Source organism: Ambystoma mexicanum, chromosome 10, assembly GCF_040938575.1.
Source record: "Ambystoma mexicanum isolate Mex_15411 chromosome 10, UKY_AmexF1_1, whole genome shotgun sequence".
NCBI classification, from domain to species: Eukaryota; Metazoa; Chordata; class Amphibia; order Caudata; family Ambystomatidae; genus Ambystoma; species Ambystoma mexicanum.
The window spans coordinates 1,128,034,373-1,128,052,931 of NC_090932.1; the positions used below are offsets into that span (position 1 = coordinate 1,128,034,373).

General features: G+C 45.6%; 1 protein-coding gene across 1 annotated transcript in view; it reads right to left on the minus strand.

Annotated features, from left to right (window-relative positions):
• The window catches only part of LOC138492064 (uncharacterized), a 194,896-nt gene that overhangs the window by 112,253 nt on the left and 64,084 nt on the right, over positions 1 to 18,559 (minus strand). The window contains exons 2-3 of the mRNA XM_069619018.1: positions 17,794 to 17,980; positions 17,440 to 17,628 (exon numbers count right to left, since the gene is read on the minus strand). Of these exons, the coding sequence (XP_069475119.1) occupies positions 17,440 to 17,628; positions 17,794 to 17,956 (352 nt within the window). The 5' untranslated portion in view covers positions 17,957 to 17,980. The remainder of the gene's footprint in view (positions 1 to 17,439; positions 17,629 to 17,793; positions 17,981 to 18,559) is intronic.

Below are 18,559 nucleotides of genomic sequence, written 5' to 3' on the forward strand. Positions count from 1 at the left end.
TATTACTAGACAATACTATTGTGGCTTGTGGCTTTCCAAAAATAGAGAACGCAGTATTAGTTTCCAGTACCATGGTTTCTGCATCCTCACCCCCATCCACTAATATCCTTGAAGACGCTTACCCTGACTTTGGTGCTGCCAGTAGATACGTCCCCTCTCTTTATCTAATCTTTTCTCTTGGGCACTGGGTAGTAACCATTTCTTAGATTGTTCATTGAGACCTTTATCCAGCATCAGGATAGTGTTTCGCTGCCCCTCTATTTCATGTGTTCTTAAGGGGGGAGATTAAGGTTGCTTTCTTAGTTGAATCCTCAGTCTGTTGGAATTTAAATTGGGCACTTATCCATTTACAATCTTCCAAGACTGCTTCCATTAAGGTTGTTTTGTTTATTTCCTCACGTCGGGCCAAGTCATATAAACGGTTTTGCCAATTTAATGAGATTTCAGCTTTGCTGTTAAGTCTGTCCTGCACCTTAACATATTACTGTGGGCTTGGCTATAAGCGTGGCCTGATCTTTCAATGATTCATTTAGTGATTCATATAGCTTTGCGAAGGGTGCTACCGAGATAGCCAGTGATGCCATGACTGTACTTTGTATTTGGGCCATAGTTTCTCTCATAATCCTTTCTACTATTAAGCCATTTTCTTCTCCGTTTTGGGTGTCCCTTCTCCAATCTCTTCTACGGATTGAGTATTGGCCACTTTCCGAGGAGCAAGAGTCTATTTTTAGAAGGAGATGGTGCTTTTTGACTCTGTCCATTCGGGAAGTGCCAGTTTACTGGGCTCTCAAGCGCTTGTTCTTCATTAAGGTCCTGGCCAGATGCAGGGCTATGTGGAACTATCCCCATATTTCCGATCTCGTTCTGAATATGATCTTCCTGAGTCAGAGTAGATAGCTCTTTCATCTCTATTCCTCTTTTATCACTTCGAGAAGTGAATGCCAGGCCTCTTAGTTCTTCCATAGAGGATTCAACACCGGGGAGGCTCCATCGTCTTTGATTTGAGATTTTGGTAGTTAAGGCCAAGATGTCTTTCGATAGTCTGGTCACCAGAGCCGATTTCTTAATTTCCATGTCTTTCACAGACTTCTTATACTCCATGGCAGCTTCATGGTGTTTATGATCTGTCTTAGGGTATATGGATTCCTCCACCCTACCCTTCATTGGGGTTAATTGTTGATAATCTCCTTGGTCACTTAAATCCAATCTGGGCTCTAGAGTGATCTTCTCGTCAACTTCCCTGCCCTATTTTGGAGACCAACGTCTGAAATTGCTTGCTAGATTGCGAGCACCTGACTCCTTTCAGTTCAATCGGAGCGCATCCTCATCTGTTGGCATGTTATAGTGCCAGTTAGTGACATGGATCTTCACTTGGTTTACTCTGGCAGCTTGATATTATGCAATCCGCACTGTAACATCTGATATCTGCCGTGTGTTCTCCCCCTCCACCAAACACAAAACACTCAGCGCACTCCGCCAAGGCTCCATCAAAGTGGGTGGTTTTATAGGGCTGTGCCTCCTCAGCTCCGCAGTGTGAGACTGCAACAACAGACTGCTGCCAAATCGAAATGTACACAAAATACTCAGCGCAATTCAACTTTAACATTGAACCAAAGAGAGGCATTTTAAATACCAAATTGTCTGAAAGGTACATATGAGAGAAATACACATTGAAAGAAGAATTAATTGGAATCCTGCAGTCTATTTAAACACAGCTAAGATTTTTTACAGGAAAACCAATGATAAAAAGAGGGTGCAAATTTGCCCAAGAACCCTAAGAAAAAAAAGAAAATGCTTTGTACTGAAACTAAGTCTTGTTGAAGGTAATCCTTGAGATTTGAAACATTTACTTACTTGTGAACGGAGTCTCAATGTACTTTTGTGTTTGGAACTGTGTTACTTTGAACTTGGAGAAGCTAGCCCCGAGCATTGGTTACAACTGTGTCATCCTGAACTTAAGAAAGGTAATTTTGGGACTTTTTGTCGGAACTGTTTTATACTTGGGGAAGGGGGCTGAAAGGAAGCTGTGAGCTGAAAGAAGCTCAAGTTTTATGTAAGACACTGTTTCTTGAGGTTGCTGACATCCCTACACATTGTAAAGATTAGTTGTGAGGGCAAGTATAGGTTTTGGGCACAGACAGATTCTTCAGTTGAACTCTTTGACTCAGACTTTCCATAGATTGCTTTAGGTAGGGAAATCTCACTGAAACATAGGGAAAGTTAGGACATTTTCCATCTTGACAGTTAAGTTAATAAATATCTTTTGTTTGAATTCTGAATCTGTTGTCTGTGTCTTGCTTCATGATGACTTCACAATTTGAAAAGGAGAACAGAGTAATTTATCAGCCATCCGATGCTGCATAAATAATGAATTTACGTGGATTCATATCTTATTAAGGCTGATATTAGGAACTTGTTGAATCTCATTCTTTCGGACTCCAATGACCTACACTACTATAGAAAGTGATACATCCAATGTAGCTGCTTAATAACATGTTAACATTTAAATAAAGTTAGCACATATGTCCAAAAAAACAGACTCCTGGGTCCTTATTTAGAGTAAATAGGGTCAGTCAAGTATATCATTAAGTCTTTAAGCGTGCACTCAATGATTGTATATCCAAAATGTTTCTGTATGGCCAATTTGTGTTTTCTAGATCTACCTCTTGTACCATATGTCACCTGGTCTAATACGAACCCTTTTAAATCTTTGACCATCCACAAAGTGGGAAACAAGTAGTGCAGTCATGATTTGATTTTTAATTTCTAGATCTATGTTCATTCATCCCTAAATGTACAGGTCTCTGTGTTTTGCCCACATAACATTTTTGACATGGACTCAAAATGATGTATATGACATTGTGGGATTTGCAATCGGTATGGCGATTCAAACGCCAGGTCTTATTTGCATAGAAGAGCCAGGTAAGTGTTCAGAACATGCAAGTGCAGAAAGCAGGGGGAATGGAATAGGTGCTGGGGTGTTCATGGGTGAGCAACGGGTGAAGTGCAATGTAAGGGAAGTGCAAGCCTCCAGGGGGTGGAGGGTGAGCCAAAGCAAGGTCTGAGGATAGACAGAAGCAGGGGCAATTCGGTGTGGGCGATCAAGGTCCCGAGGATGCATAAGGGCCCTGAAAAGCAAACAAGCAAAGAGCGCTGGGGGACACCACAGGTCAGGAACGAAGTAGGAGTAGGAGAGGAGGAGGAGCTCAGGATGACTTGGGAGGAGCGTTCAGTTTGGAAGGAGATCAGCCAGTCCAGTGCCCGCTCCAAGATGCCAAGGGTGTCATGGAGCCTTTGTATGAGGATGGAGTGGTTGACTGTGTCAAATGCAGAAGAGACATCAAGAAAGATGAGGACAGCAGGGGAGTTGGAATGCAGGGATGCAAGAAGTTTTTAAAGGGTGTTCAGAAGAGCAGTTTTCATGCCTCTGGATGCTCAGAATCCAGATTGACGGTTGTGGAGACCGCCAACAAGTTCAGTGTGACAGTTGAGTTGGGACAGGGCCAACTTCTCCAGCAGTTTCCCCAGGAAGGGGGTGATGGAGGTGGGCGGTAGTTGGCTGCACAGGAAGGGTCTGCTGATGTTTATTTAAGGAGAGGGCGCACAAAGGAGTGCTTGAGGGAGGAGGGGAAAGAATCCAGTAGCAAAGAAGTGGTTACAGAGATCAGTGAGTGCAGGGGCGAGAGAGCTAATGTTGTCCTTGATGGTTCTCGATGAGCAAGGGGAAACTTGTTTCGAAGAGACATTAAAGGAGCGGACAACTGGTGACTTCTTTCTGTGAGACAAGGGCTAAAGAGGAGAAGGTGGAATGGGAGGGGGAGTGGCCAAGGGAGGCAAGAGTGTGAGGGATGGGAGAGTGAGTGACAAGGCTGTTCAGGATGTCCTGAATTTTGGTGGTGAAGTGAGTGGCGAGTGCGTTGCAGAGGACCTGAGAAGAAATAGAGGAGGAGGATACTGCATAAAAGTTCCCTGCAGATTGTGAAAAGTTTAGCCATGTTGTTAGCAGAGCCAGATACACGTGCATGAATGTGGGCCCTTTTCTTGGCATGGATAGAGAGTCTGTATTGCCTTTGGAGCAGACGCAGGCCAGTTTGTCAGAGGATGAGCCTGAGGTTTGCCACTTCCGTCTCTGCACTTTAGTTTCAGGTCTGCAAGTTCTGAGTCGTACCAAGGATTGCTATTAGAGACGGGTTTCAAGTGGATCCTCATGACTGGGGCAAGAATGTCAAGTGTGTTGGTGATGGACAGGTGGAAGTTGCTGAGAGCAGTGTCAGCGGTAGAGTCTGAGTTCGGAGGGGAAGGGGGGATAAAGGTGGAAGTCAAGGCAGCAGCTGACACTCATTTAATCGGACAGATGTTTCTGAACGAGGTTAGCAGGGCTTTTCGGGGAGTGGTCACAAGGCTGTAGAGACCCGGGTGGGAGGACGGAAGAGATTGGTCAAACTAAGAGAGAAGGGTGACCAGGGGAGATAAGAGTGGGAGGTCGGAGTGGATGAGGGCATTCAGAGGGTGTTCAGCAGATTGGGTTGGACCAGAAGGTTGAATGGAGAGGGATAGAGAGGTGCAGAGGTCAATGAAAAGAGTGGATGCTGTGCCGGGCAATCCAATTGGATGGTAAAGTCACCCAGAAGCAGCAGGTTGGAGGAGGTTGAGAGTAAGGAGGAGTAGAAATCAGCCCATTCAGAGAGGAACAGGGAGGTAGCGCCTGGAGGCTGGTAAATGGTAGCAATGGTCAGGGTGGAGGAGGGAGAGATAACCAATTTGCATACCAGGCTCTCAAAGGAAGAGTAGATAGAGCTGAGTGGTTAAGATGGAAGAAGGAACCCACTCGGGGAAGTTTAAGGCAACCCCACCACCAGCACAGTGAGATTGAGGCTTGGAAATGACCTTAAAGCCATCAGGTAGGAGGGCGTCAAAAGCGGTGACTGAGCTGGCATTGTACCATGTCTCAGTAAGAGCGAGAATGTCAAGGTCATTGTCTTCAAGAAGGAGGCAGATGTCAGCAGAGTGTTTGTTGGCTGAGCCGGCAATAAGAGTCACCAGGTGGAGACAATCTCTGTCTTTGAAGGTTTTCTGAGGTGTAGTACAGGGCCATGGTACTTCAGTTAGAGGTGGGGGATAGAAGGGGATGTAGGGGGAGAGGCAGGAGAAGGAAGAAAGTTAATGAGGGATGGCAGTATCCGGTCAAAGAGAAGGAGGTTGGCCTGAGGACCGTGAACCAGCATAGTTCCAGTGTGGTAGACATTAACGATGCAGCATGATGAGAAAAAGCCTGCCACAAGGACTTCCCACTTGGTGCCATTGTTACTGGGAGAGGGTGAGAAAGGGGAGAGAGTAGAGGTGAGATGAGAAGTCCATAGGTCTGGAGAAGGGACAGAAAAGAGGATATCAGTGAAGATTTCTCTGGAGGATGCACTGACATAGGTGTCTGCGATGGGAAGGGCAGGATTTGCACCCAGGATGTCTTTTTTGTGCTTTTCTCATCCAGATTTGATGAGAGAGGGAGGATAGGTGATAGTGTAGCAGTTAGAAAGATTGGAGAGATGGAGAGTGTCATCTCAGTGGCAGAGGATAGATGCGAGAAAGGGAATGAAAGTTTTCGGGGGCTGCAATGCACAGTCCTGGTCCTAACTCGCAGGAGGCCTAGTAGTTAAGGAGGGCACAATACAAGTGCAGAGCAATAGGTGGGGTTCGAGAATCAATTTTACTTTTCTTTGTTTTGTTAAAAAGATTACAATTTAGCGTACACAGGGATGCAAGATGTAAAAGCACACCCACCTAGATTTGAGTTTTTAAAACAGGAATATATTGCAGTGCAGCACAAAATGGATACAAGATGTGAAGATCACACCCACCTAGATTTGATTTTTTTAAACAAATAATACAATGCAGTGCAGCACAAAATGGATGCAAGATGTGGAAAGCACACCCACGTAGATTCGATTATTTGAAACCAGGAATACAATGTAGTGCAGCACAAATTGGATGCAAGATGTGGAAAGCACACCAACATAGATTCACTTATTTAAAACCAGGAATACAATGCAATGCAGCACAAAATGGATGCAAGATGTGAAAAGCACACACACCTAGATTCGATTTTTTTATACCAGGAATGCAATGCAGTGCAGCACAAAATAGATGCAAGAATTCTCATGGTATATTAACAAACTGCACAGTTAACGCAGGCATAAGGCCCTATTATTGGTTATAGTCCTAGCTGGCTTCGTATATCATTGTGGACTACGTTGTTTTCACATAATGCATGAACAAGAGACTGTCTTAGATTATTGCCTTTTTTAAAGGCAAATAAAGGTTTTGGGATATCAGGTTGATATAACTGTAAAATCTTCCAGTTACAAATAGTTACATTCCAAATCATATTCCTGTATGGGCAGAAAGTGGTGACACATACTAGCTTATTCTGTGCAGAGTTTTCAGAGTCAGTCAATGCTATGAAAATGGTGTTAGGTACTTGGCATAGGACACTGAAAATATTGAAACAGTGCAACAGGTGTTGGTTGCCATCCACTATTTGGAAGAACATGCTGGCTAAAATAAACATAGGAAGATCTTCTGGGTTCCCTGGAAAATAACAAGGGGTTGCTTCTATAAGCCAGTTAAGGCAAGGGAATGGAATGCTGAGTTTTGGGTACCACGGGTTTAAATACAAGCTGGAAGCCAGAGAAGAAAGAAGGTTTCTATAGATGTGCATATTTTGGGACCCGAGGAACCCGATACCATGCTCCCTTCATGAGCCTGGCTACCGCCGGATGATCCACCAAAGGGGTTCCGTCCACTACTGCGTCTCCTTCCGATATCGCTGATCTATAGACTCATACCGTCCTGAAGGCCTTGCCGTCCTCTAGGCGTTAGGCCAGGAAATTGAGGACGGATACTACAGGGGCAGAAATTGGATGAATACTTTGTCTTTTGCACCAGAGCTCCCACTTGCTCCACGATGCATTATAGCTCCTGCGGATTGACAGAGCCCAAGAGTGTGAGATAGGCAGCTTGGCTCGAAATGCCTGCCATTGCCTATCTTCTCCCGACCCCCTGCAAGCCATCAACGGGAGCGCATCCCTCACTCTCAGAGGATGAAACGACTCAGCTGGGTCCGTGAGCAGGTGTGTCCCTGATGGGAGAGTCCGTGGGAAATCTGAGGAGAATTCCATCAGAGCTGATAACCATACTTGTTACTTTCAGATGGGTGCCACAATCCCCACCGTTGCTCTCTCCCTGAGAACTATCACCAGTACTCTGCTCAGTATCATGAAGAGCAGGAAAGCGTAATGCACTCTCCTGCCACAGTCCTGAAGGAACGTGTCCGTCTCTATAGCCCATCGGTTCAGTCTCCAGCTGAAAAAGCTGGTTGTCAGAGCATTCAGCCTGAACGCAAAATGGTCTGTGTGTATCGGCCCCCATAATCGATCCAAGCGCTGAAAGACTCCCCTGTCAAGCTTCCGGTCGCTGGAGTCCATCAGATACATGGATTTACAGTCCGCTACAACGTTGAGAGATCCTGGCAGGTAAGCCGCTGTCACAGAGATCCCGGCCTGCAGGCAGTAATGCCAGAAATCTTTCGCCAGCACCGCCTGAAGTCTGGACTTTGTCCTTCTTAAGTGATTTATGCATCTGACTGCTGAGATGTTGTCTATCTTTAGGACAATACAGAAGTTAGCTCTGTCTTCTGTAAAAGCCTTGATCGCGAAGGACCCAGCTAACAGTTCTAGACAGTTTATATGCACATACAGTTCTTCGGGAGCCCATGTGCCCCCTGTCTCTAGTGTGCCATACCTTGCTCCCCAGCCTGCTCTGTTGGTGCCTGACTCTACTACCAGGTCTGGAATGCCTCCAAAACTGGCATGTCCTTTCCATGTTTCCATGTTCTGTATCCATCATTGTAATTCTGTTTCGATTCCTGATCCAAAGGTATTGTCTGTGGTATCAGACACTACTGAAGATTCTTGATCTTCAGCCTCTAATGTAGGGGCCCTGAATACAGTGCTCAGGTTGTTTTCACTTCCTACACACCAGCTTTCTGTCTTCTGCTGAGTTTTATTTTAATGCTATTTTCCTTTTATTGTTTTCCTTTAAAAGGTTGATCCTGAAAGCACAGTACTGGGCTGCTACCTTTCTCATTATTATCTTTTGGATTCAGCCTACGCTCTGTTTATTTTAAATACTACTTTTGTTCTTTGAACATTTTATTTTATTTTACTGGTTTCCTTGTAACCGCTTTGTGGACTGAGGTTGCCTGGACTCACATGCCACATCGGGGCTCGTCCCGTTGCTTGCCTGTCTATGTTTTCTTGCCTGGAAGCACCCTGCAAGTCTGTCCACGCTTTCCACTGGGACTTGCTACTGACTGGCTGATTCTGGTGCTAACTTCCTTATCCCTCAGAGCTACCGAACAGCTCGCTGGCTTCGACAGTGCTCATGTTGCTTTCACTTCCTTCACACCAGCTTTCTGACTTCTTCTGAGTTGGATGATCCTGAAAGCGCAGTACTGGGGGGGGGGGCTACCTTTCTCATTATTATTTTTTGCATACAGCCTACGCTCTGTTTATTTTAATTACTACTTTTGTTCTTTTAACATTTTATATTATTTTATTGGTTTCCTTGTAACCGCTTTGCGGTCTGAGTCTGCCTGGACTCACATGCGACATCGGGCTCGTCCAGTTGCTCACCTGGCTTTGTTTTCTTGCCTGCAAGCACCCTGCAAGTCTGTCCTCGCTTTCCACTGGGACTGGCTGCTGATTGGCTCTTGCCAAAACAGGAACATTTTTAAAAACTCTAGTCCGCAAACATGCAGCGGTTGCGTGCAGGTTGAGTGCCTCATCTCGGCCGAAGTCCTGCATAAGTCCTGCCCATCTGCGCCCATCCGTGCCTCAGTCGGGCTCTGGGCCACGCAATCTATGTTCACAGCTCTCGGGTACTCCAGTGCAGAGCTACTGCGTCTCTCTCTCCTGTTGATACCATTCTTCCTGCCAGTTAGCGCTCATCCCCTTCGCCTACATCTGCACCCGTCTCGTTGGGTCTTCATGCATTTCTTCTAAATGCGCAATGCCTTGTGGCTCATGCCTCTGACTGTCTTGACCTGCTTCAGGACAAGTTGCCAGATTTCGCTTTCTTCATGGAAACCTGGTTCTAGGATTCCTCTCACCCATTTATTAGTCAGGCACTATCCTCCAATTATGCTGTTCTTAGATTTGACCATCCTGACGGCCGCCACTGTGGTGGGAATGCCATGTTGTTTTAATGCTGCCTTTCAGTGTTCTATTTTATCACAGGCTGCATATGCAAGCATGTTTCTTCCAAGTGGTTATTTCCCCCAGCTGCACCCTCCATTTTTTGTTGGTTTACCGTCCTCCACCTCGAAATTGTATCTGATTTAAGGCTCCATTTTAAATCTCTTATGATTCTTGGTGATTTTAATTTTCACCCTAAGGATCCCTCTGACCTTCTTAGCTTGAGCTGTGTGTCCGCACTTGCTGACTTTGATCTAGGTCAGCGCGTTGTGGGCCCCACTCACTGCTCTGGGAATACGCTTGATTTGATCTTTTCTTCTTCTGACCTGACTACTGTGCACACAGGCATCGCCTGGTCTTATTATCTAGTCATTCCCTTCTCTATTAAGGCTCTCTCAGCATCTCCCGTGTCTCTTTGCCTCACCCCCTGTCCGTCACTGGAACACTGTCTCCCTGCCTGCCATCATTTGTAATATTAATGATCTTTTGCCCTTGTTCACTCCCTTGGATTTCTCCTCTCTCTCCTCCGCATTTACTGATGCTGCTGACTTTCTTGCACCTCTGTTCCCATCCAAATCTCGAGGTCATCCTTCCCAACCGTGGTTCTTGACCTCCCTTGCTGATCTGCATTCTCTCAGGCGCAAGGCCAAACTCAGATGGAGAGCTGACTACTCCTCCTCTGCCTTGTCTGCTTTCTGGGGTGCTATGGCCAGCTATCAGCTGGCCATCATTGGGTACTAAGCGTGCTTACCTTACCTCCGCCATCGAGGTGGCTGCCAATGCCCCGAAAACTCTGTTTAAATGGTGCAGGCCTTGTCCACTCTTCCTTTGGACAATTCCATTTGGCCTTCATTGGCTCTGTGCTGCTCTCTTTCATCTTTCTTTCAGGATAAAATCTCTCTTATCTGTCAGAGGATCTGTGTTGCTCAGTGCTCGGCTCCTTTGCCCCCTTGCACTGTCCATGTTACCACTCCCCCGCCCCTACTCTCTGGTTGCAGTTCCCTGTGTTCTCGGAGGCAGATGTTATTGCAGCCACACTACCTCTTAAATCTGCCTTTCCAGCCGAACCCGATCCCTCTTAGGGTCATTAAGGAAATGATTCCACAGATTCACAGACTTGTTTCCTCCTCGGTTAATCTCTCTTTATCTTCCAGTGTTGTTCCTACCTCTCTGAAAAATGCACTGGTTATTCCTCTTCTTAAAAGCCCAGCCTTGGTCCTGCTCTTCCTGCTAATTTTCAACCTATCTCGCTTCTATCCTATCCTATCCTATGAAACTGCTTGAATCTCTCATTATGCCCCTGCTCTCCTCCTTTTTGGAAAATTCGGGTGCCATTGACCCCTTTCAATCTGGCTTCTGGCCGGGCCAGTGTACTGAATCTGTTCTAGTGTCAGTGGTGGACAATCTCGCTGAGATTGCTGACCAGGGGGGCGGGTGGATGCCCTCCTCCTCCTGGGCCTTTCAGCGGCGTTCAACACCATTTACCACACCATCCTTGTACAGAGGCTTTCTCTATTAGGCATCTATGATTCTGTTCTTCAGTGGTTTGTTTCTTTTCTGATTGCTCTCAGTCTCTGTTTGTCCCCTTTCACCTCCTCTGCGCTTCCTCTTCTTTGCGGAGTCCCTCAAGGCTCGACACTCTCTCCTCTTCTCTTTAATGTCTATATCCGCCCACTTATTCGGCTTATTCAGTTTTTTGTTTCTGCTACGTGGATGATACCCAGATCCTGCTGTGGCTGGATCTTGCTGCAGCTGATTCTGCTTATCGCTGCCGGTCCTGCCTGTCTGCAATCCAATCCTGGATGGTCTGCAACCAGCTCTATCTCAATGGGGACAAGACTGAGGTTCTTCTGGTTGGTCCCCGGCCGGATGCCACCCTCTGGTCTGAGGCTTTTTGGCCTCCTGAACTGGGTTCTTTGCCAACTCCCCCCAGTGTTCTTCCCCAGGTGAGTGCAGTCTGCCAGGCTGTTCATTTCAAACCCTGTGTTCTTCGTAAAGTTCTTCCTTTTCTCCCGGTCTCCCTTCATTCAACGTTTTTGTCTTCTCTAATTTCTGTCTCTTTGGATTACTGCAGTTCCCTGTATCTGGCTAAACCTAAATATCTATTCCATCGCCTCCTGGTTCTACAGAATTCCATGGCTCGTTTGGCTCTGGGGGCCCCGCAGCTCTCCTTGGCCTCTGCTGCCCTGAATACTCTGCACTGGTTACCCATTGCTGCCAGGGTGGATTTTAAGTCTCTGTGCATATTCCACCGTGCGTACTATAAGAAGGGTCCTCTCTATCTTCAAACTAGATTTCCACATTACACCCCCTCTCGTTCTCTTTGCTCCTCCACCTCCTACTGTATTTTTGTCCCCCATATCTGACGTGCTTGTTTCGGTGGCAGTTCGTTCGCAGTCTTTGTTGCTAAATTGTGGAATCCCCTTCCCCTCTCTTTGCATCAGGTTCAGGACCATCTTGCCTTTTGACGCCAGCTGAAGACTACTTTTTCTGGTGTATTAATTCATCTGTGTTTTTCCTTTATTCTTCCTGCATTCTGTGGATTCCGTTTTTTTCCTAGCGCCTTGATGCCCTTTCTGGTGAATGTCACGCTTTACAAATGCTTTAACATAACATAACATAACATAACAATATATGGCCTGAATGGAGGACGCTAGCAGTCCTACTACCCTGGCAAGCGCAGAGAGAGAGAGATAACCTCCTTGTCGAGGCACGTCCTTATCTCCCTCTTGATATCTCACTGGTAGTTCCAAAGTTGCTTTCCTCGTGTCTACCACAAAGCCTAGGAAGTCTGGTCTCCTGGTTGGGGACATGTCCGACTTCTCTTGGTTGATTAGGAATCCCAGTGATTACAGGAGGTACCTTTCCCACAGTGTCTGATAAATCAGGGTTTCTCTGTTGTCTGCTAGCATCAGGATGTCATTGGGGTATATGATTATGCAGACGCCCTTCTCTCTGATGGACGCTGCTACCGGTCTCATCATCTTGGTAAAGGCCCATGGCCCTGAGGCGAGAGTGAAAGGGCAGCATTTTGAATTGCCATAAAAGCCCTTCCCACCTGAAACCTAGGAAGCGACGGTAAATCTCCAGCACAGGAATTGTCAAGTATGCGTCCTTCAGATTTGTCCTGGCCAACCAATCATCTTTTCTGAGAATGTCTCTTAGTAAATGAATGGCCTCCATTTTGAAATGGCTGTACTTCACCCAGCTGTTTAGCCCTTTTAGGTTTATGACTTGCTGGACTTTCTCCTTCCTGTGTTCTAGAAACATATTGCTCACAAACTTTGGGGGTAGGTCGGAGCATAGTTCTATGGCTCCTTTCGACTCTAGTTCAGCAAGTGCATTTTGCAGCAGTGATTTCTCCACTTGCGACACCCGTATGGGGCATGGCCAGCTCATCTGGACTGCTGTTTGAATAAACTCTAGATGGAAGCCCCAGGCCACCTGCAGTATCCATGCATCGCTGCAAAGCGTGCACCAATTTAATCAAAATTGCATCATTCTCCCCCCTACAGGGGATGCACTACGTGAAGCTTGCTCACCTGTGCTTGCCCCTTGGGATCTGCCTGCTTCTCAGCCTCTGTGATCTGTGAAGTTCCTTCCCCTGGTTGGGAAAAAGTAATCCTGTGGTCTCCATTCCCAGTAGTGGGCCCTGGTGCTCTGGGGTCTTTGGGAAGAAGAGAAGTGACTGGCCGATCGACCCCCGATAGAAGCCAGTCCCGGCAAAAACCTTATTTGGAAAAATCTTCTTTATGGAGGACTGCGCCGTATACGAGCCAGCAAATCTCCCCATCCCCTTGCTGAATGCCTCATCCAAAAGAAGCCCTTTTGCTGCTTCTTCTGCCTCATATGAAGCGAGATAACTTAATTTGGCATCAATCATTTGGAGTAGCCCCCTCCGTCTCTCTAAGGAGATCGCGTAGTTAGAGTGGCCCAAGAAGCATACAGCACGCTGCGGCCAGCTTGCTAGAGTGTTGTCTGGGTCTACTTCTTCACCAGTGTCCCTGGCTCGCTCTGTCATGTCCATAATCTTTGCTATGGGTCCGGTGTGGTTCAGCAGCTTCCCTTAGCAACCCTTCCAGGATTTAACCATACCTTTCCTCAGGTTGTTCGCTATTTTAGTAATGAAGGTGATCCTTTTGGGATCTAGCTCAGGTGCCGATGGCTACGTTGCCTGCCAGGTCTGGGTGCAGGCATTCTGCTCTCGTGCGCTTCCTGGTGTCCTTGTCCAAGGGCTTTCTGACCCTCTGCTTTCTGACCAACTGGCTACCCTAGGTGAGGGTTGCCAGTCAGAGGACTTGGGGTTCCTGATCCCCTCCGGGTCGAACATATCAGAAATGTCTGCATCTCGGACCTCCAGGTTTTTCTCTTTCCTGGACTTTTTCCCATGAACTTGGAATGTTATCTCTTCCGCTGGCTTATTGTCCTCCTCTTGTAAGGAAGTCACCGTTTCTGGGGACTCTCCACCAGTGTCCTCGTCTTTGTCTCTCATGTTATCAACCCGTGGGATGGGGGTCTGGAGGCTTGCCACCACTCATCTCTGGAGGAAAGCTTCCTTTAGTTTTCCAACGGCGTCAGCAGCCTCTGAGGCTCTTCTCCTGAACAGCGGCTTTCACGGATGTCCTTGATTTCTCTCAGAGGGTGCTTTTACTTTTCTTAACCAGGATTGATTCTAGTGCAGGGGTCTCCAACCTTTTTGTTGGCAAGAGCTACTTGTAGTTAATGACCAATAGGCGGGAGCTACTAGGGTGGTGATATCCATGAGTTTGAGAATTTCGACCAAGATGTTTTTGGGGAGTTTATTTGCTCTTCACATAAAAAAGGAATACTGTATGTATTTACTGTGATATTAATATATCAATAACTTCAAAAACATGTTTATTGTATTAGTTTTTATTAGATGCTGTTTCTTAAAAATTGTTAAGCATATCAGAAGTAGGAAACTAAATCAGGACATTCATTGTGAAGGCTTAGCCTGCATGCTATCCACCCGTGCTCAGTAATCTGGTGTAAAGCTTGAAACAGCAACAGCACTCAGATGCTGTCAGGCAGATTCACAGAGACAGGCAATCACATTGTGCAGATACCTTTTTAGCCATAGTGATTTCACACCCGACATAGCAGACATACATTCAAGACCGTTTTTAAACTTGCTTACAAGAGACTCAACCATGGAAGTCACTGTGCCCTTCACAACTCCACCATCTATCTGTAAAAGAGCTTTTGAAGGACGGCTCTGTAACAGCATTTGGATTGCAGCATTTAGTTTACCTACTTTTTAGAATCGCAGACAAATCCCTCTTGGAAAATGATGTTCATAATTTGTGTGTATTACTACAAAATTCCTATCAATGTTACTATTTTATTCCCACTTTAACTTGGGCACCGTAAATTAAAGATGCACATTTTCTGTTTACACTGGAACAAAACAGTTTTATAGTGGTGACTTGTAGCGTGCACACATGAGACAACATATGAGTCTTTAAATTAAATTAACATTTTGAGCAAAGAGTATGGTCGTAACGAGGGGCGATTTATTCAGAATGGATGGCGACATGCCACCCTGCTCCCTTTTATGAAGGAGGCGGTATCAAAGTGAACAGCTCACAGGATCACTGCCTCTCCCTGCAGGAATCATGTTATTCTGGTGCATGACCAATGGGCCATGCTTGGCTTGCATGTGCAACTCTGTGACATATTGGAATTGTTCAAGTATTAGATAATTACTTGTAAATGATATGTTTTGCTGAATTAACAGTGTTCATAAATGGCACCATTTCAGCCCAGTATTGAAAGGCTGGAAATCCCTTGCCAGAATTTGAACATGTGTACAGGTTCCCCATAGATCTCTATAGATCTCCCGATTTGTACACATAGCCAAATGGGATCAGCCCTTTTAATTGTTCTCCCATCCCATGTCTTGCCTCTATGTTCTCTCCATGTATTCACCACCCTATTTTGTACAGTGCTCTGTTACTTAGTAGCTAGGTTTAAGCTATATTAATCCTGTGCATATCTAAATATATATATGCAAACCACTGCTCACATTTCCCACTTAATTCCAAGTATCGTTTCGTAAAACATCTCAAATTATGTTTAAGTGCTGTTATTGATAGGAATGTCACTTTACATTCCAGTTTATTTTTATAAATATAAGTGGATATGCACCAGAATGCAGTGCAGCTAGGAGTTTTCCATGTTTACTTAAATGTAAAATTGCAATTATTGGTTGAAGTCCTGTTTTGGGGCATCCATAGAGGTGGGCTCCTTCATACCATGCCATTTTCCATCCTAAGCTTTAATACAGTTTGGATACTAGAGCTTTAAAACCGGGAACTCAATATCTGAAAATATAAAAAATAATTCACAGTTTTACCATAAACACGCAAAGCGAGATGTACTTTTTCTTGGAAGCTGGGACTCACACAGATATTTTTCTATGCACACACACTTTTGTTATTGATAGTTAACCCCATGTTGGGACGCTGCCCAAGCCTTCAGGCCCAGATGCAGCCCCTCCTCTCACTGTGCACACAGCTTTTGACTTTACTTTACAGGAAGAGGAGTGGGAGGGGGTGGGGGAAAAGTCCCAGGGACTTCGGACACCAAAATAAACACAAAGGGCTCATTTTGGAGTCAGATGAAAGAGCTACTGGGAAGCCTCAGGCGTGCTGCCAGTAGCTCACAATCTACTGGTGGGAACCATTGTTCTAGAGTATCCAACCTTCCCTGCAGTGGTCTGACCCCCTACGCCACCGCTTCCACCAATGAATTCCCAAGCACCTGTTTAACACTGAGCACCAGGTCGCTCTCTGGCTGCTTCTCCTCACTCCACTCCCACTTTTGCATGCTGAGGTTGGGATTGAGAGGCTCAAATACAGGTGCTGTACCAATGCCTGGACTACGCAGGGAGAAGCGCACGTCCACTGGGATCTTTCTTGGGGTATGTTTGGTGTTTTTATTTGCACCCTGAGTATGGATACTGCCTTCAGTCTGCCCTAACAGCTATCTTGGCTGGGTATGGCTTTTAATTAGTGTTTTTGGGCTAAATTCCAGCAATTATGTGCTGTGGATGACTCCTGGTCTATCCTGCTCCTCAGCGTGTCTGCTGTGTGGAAAGGAGAGCTCTCACCGGTCTGTAGGCTTAATCCCCGCTCCGTATGGCGGGCTCCGCTGAGGGTTTGGCTCGCTGTACTCTTTGCCTGTGCTTCGCATACAATGTGAGCACAGGGGCCATCGCTCAAAGTCCTTTGTGCTGACTCTGGCATAGATGCAGCTCCCGCTGTGCCTGCGGGCACTCATCGCAGAAGCGCCGCAGTGACTCCTTCCCAAGGAACTGGGTCTTGGTCGCTACACGTCTGCTCCCCGGCTCTGCTGAACACAGCCGAGCGAGTCCCTGAGCGTTCCTGAAGTAAGGCACAAGTCCCGCCTGGCATCTACGGCAATTCTCCTTTCTGGGTCAGTAAACCCAGAGCTGTACCAGAAGCCGCGCTGAGCGACCTGCAGCTAGTAACACTTCCTGTTCGGGCCTCTGCACATAAACGCTAGCTGAACGGGCACATTATATAGATGCTAAACATTCCACAAAACTCTGCAGCTAGTAACACTTCCTGTTCGGGCCTCTGCACATAAACGCTAGCTGAACGGGCACATTATATAGATGCTAAACATTCCACAAAACTCTCACTAATCACATAATCTCACAAGCAAATGCTCTACAGTATAGATATGACCTATCTTGTTGAAGATCAGCTAAAGAAGAGGAGGAGTCAGAGACAGGAAGTGGTAGAAGGACTAAAGAGACAGACTATAGAAATGGACCAAAAGATAGGAAAATGTAGTTCTCAACAAAATAATAAAAAGAGAGTAAAGTTTTGCTCATTTTCAGGTTAAGTGTTGAAACTGCTGAAGAGTAGAATTAAAGAGGTTGGAGCATAATGCTCACCTCCGGTCTTGACCTAGAATTGCCTGCTAGTATTTTATTCTGTTCTGAAATCAAAGAAATGTAATAAAACAAGAAATAAGAGATACACATATGTAAATAAGTGCACAAAACGGAAAAAGAAAAGCAAAGCGTTTAATTTATTAAAACATTTAAGTGGCATAAGCATTTAAATACAATTGTATTGACTAACATAAAAGAGGAAACTTCTCTCTTTGAATGCCCTTTATACTTCTGTAAACGTACCCTTCTCCTCATAGTTGTTCAAAGTTTCCTTGAAATCTGTACCTCCGTATGACCTCATTGCATTGGTCGATATCTTGGCACCTCGGTTAAAATTTGCTGAGCGTGATATTGGCATATTATTTTGGGAAGCAAAATTCTTGTGCTTGGTCCCAGAAGAGCTCATTCTGTAAGGGTGCGTAGCAATGAGATCTGAAAGGGACATGAGAAGCATGTTACAAATTATGGAGGGATGGGTTTGTCATCTAATGAAATGCCCTTTTGGTTCATTCTGTTGACAATAATATTTGGTTGTGCCTCCTAAAGTCATACAGATTGGACTTCCAAAATGTGATGTAGTCACTGGAAGGAACTCACCTGTCCACTCAAAACTCTGAAGCATGTGGATCTGTGGATGCACAGAAAAGGTGGTCTCTTGCTTCATGCGCAGTCTCATGCTCATGTAGGGTGGAACTGGGTACAAGAAGTTGAACTGTGACCTTAGCACCTGGGAAAGATTTCCTTTGTTGGGGTGCAACATTCTTGGTGATCTGTTTGTAGGGCTCTGGGGTGGATGAAGAGGAGAGGTTAGCACACACCTGCTCATTTTATAGGACAAAGGCAAAATTAACCCCTCACTCTACTATTTGTCAGAGGGCAGTAATCATGGGCTGATTATCATGCAATTCCTAATAAAATTCCACAAACAAATTAAGCCAGTAAGATGTCTCACTGAGTTATCTACTCGATTCAGTGAGCTCATGCCTAACGTACAGCAAGGCCAACAAACATGGCACAAGGTTTCTATATAAGACCACATCCAATTCCATTCTATTCCATTTTATTCCATCACATTAATTGCTTCCTATAAAAATGTAGCTTAAATATGATGATTCCAAAGGCAAAGCAACCTGCAAAATCTAGATAAATCCGTAACATGTTCAATTCAATGGCCCTGAAACGTAACTTAAAGAAATATCCTCCCCTGTATATGTCGAAGACATTGCTACTTTCTTCTTACGAAATGGAGAGAGCATGAGAATAAAGTCAGCTCTGCCGAATTGATCCTGCCCGTTGGAAAGGTAGGAGGCAAACAACATCAGTTCAGTTGAAGGCCATCCACTAGACAAGGATGTTGGCAGGG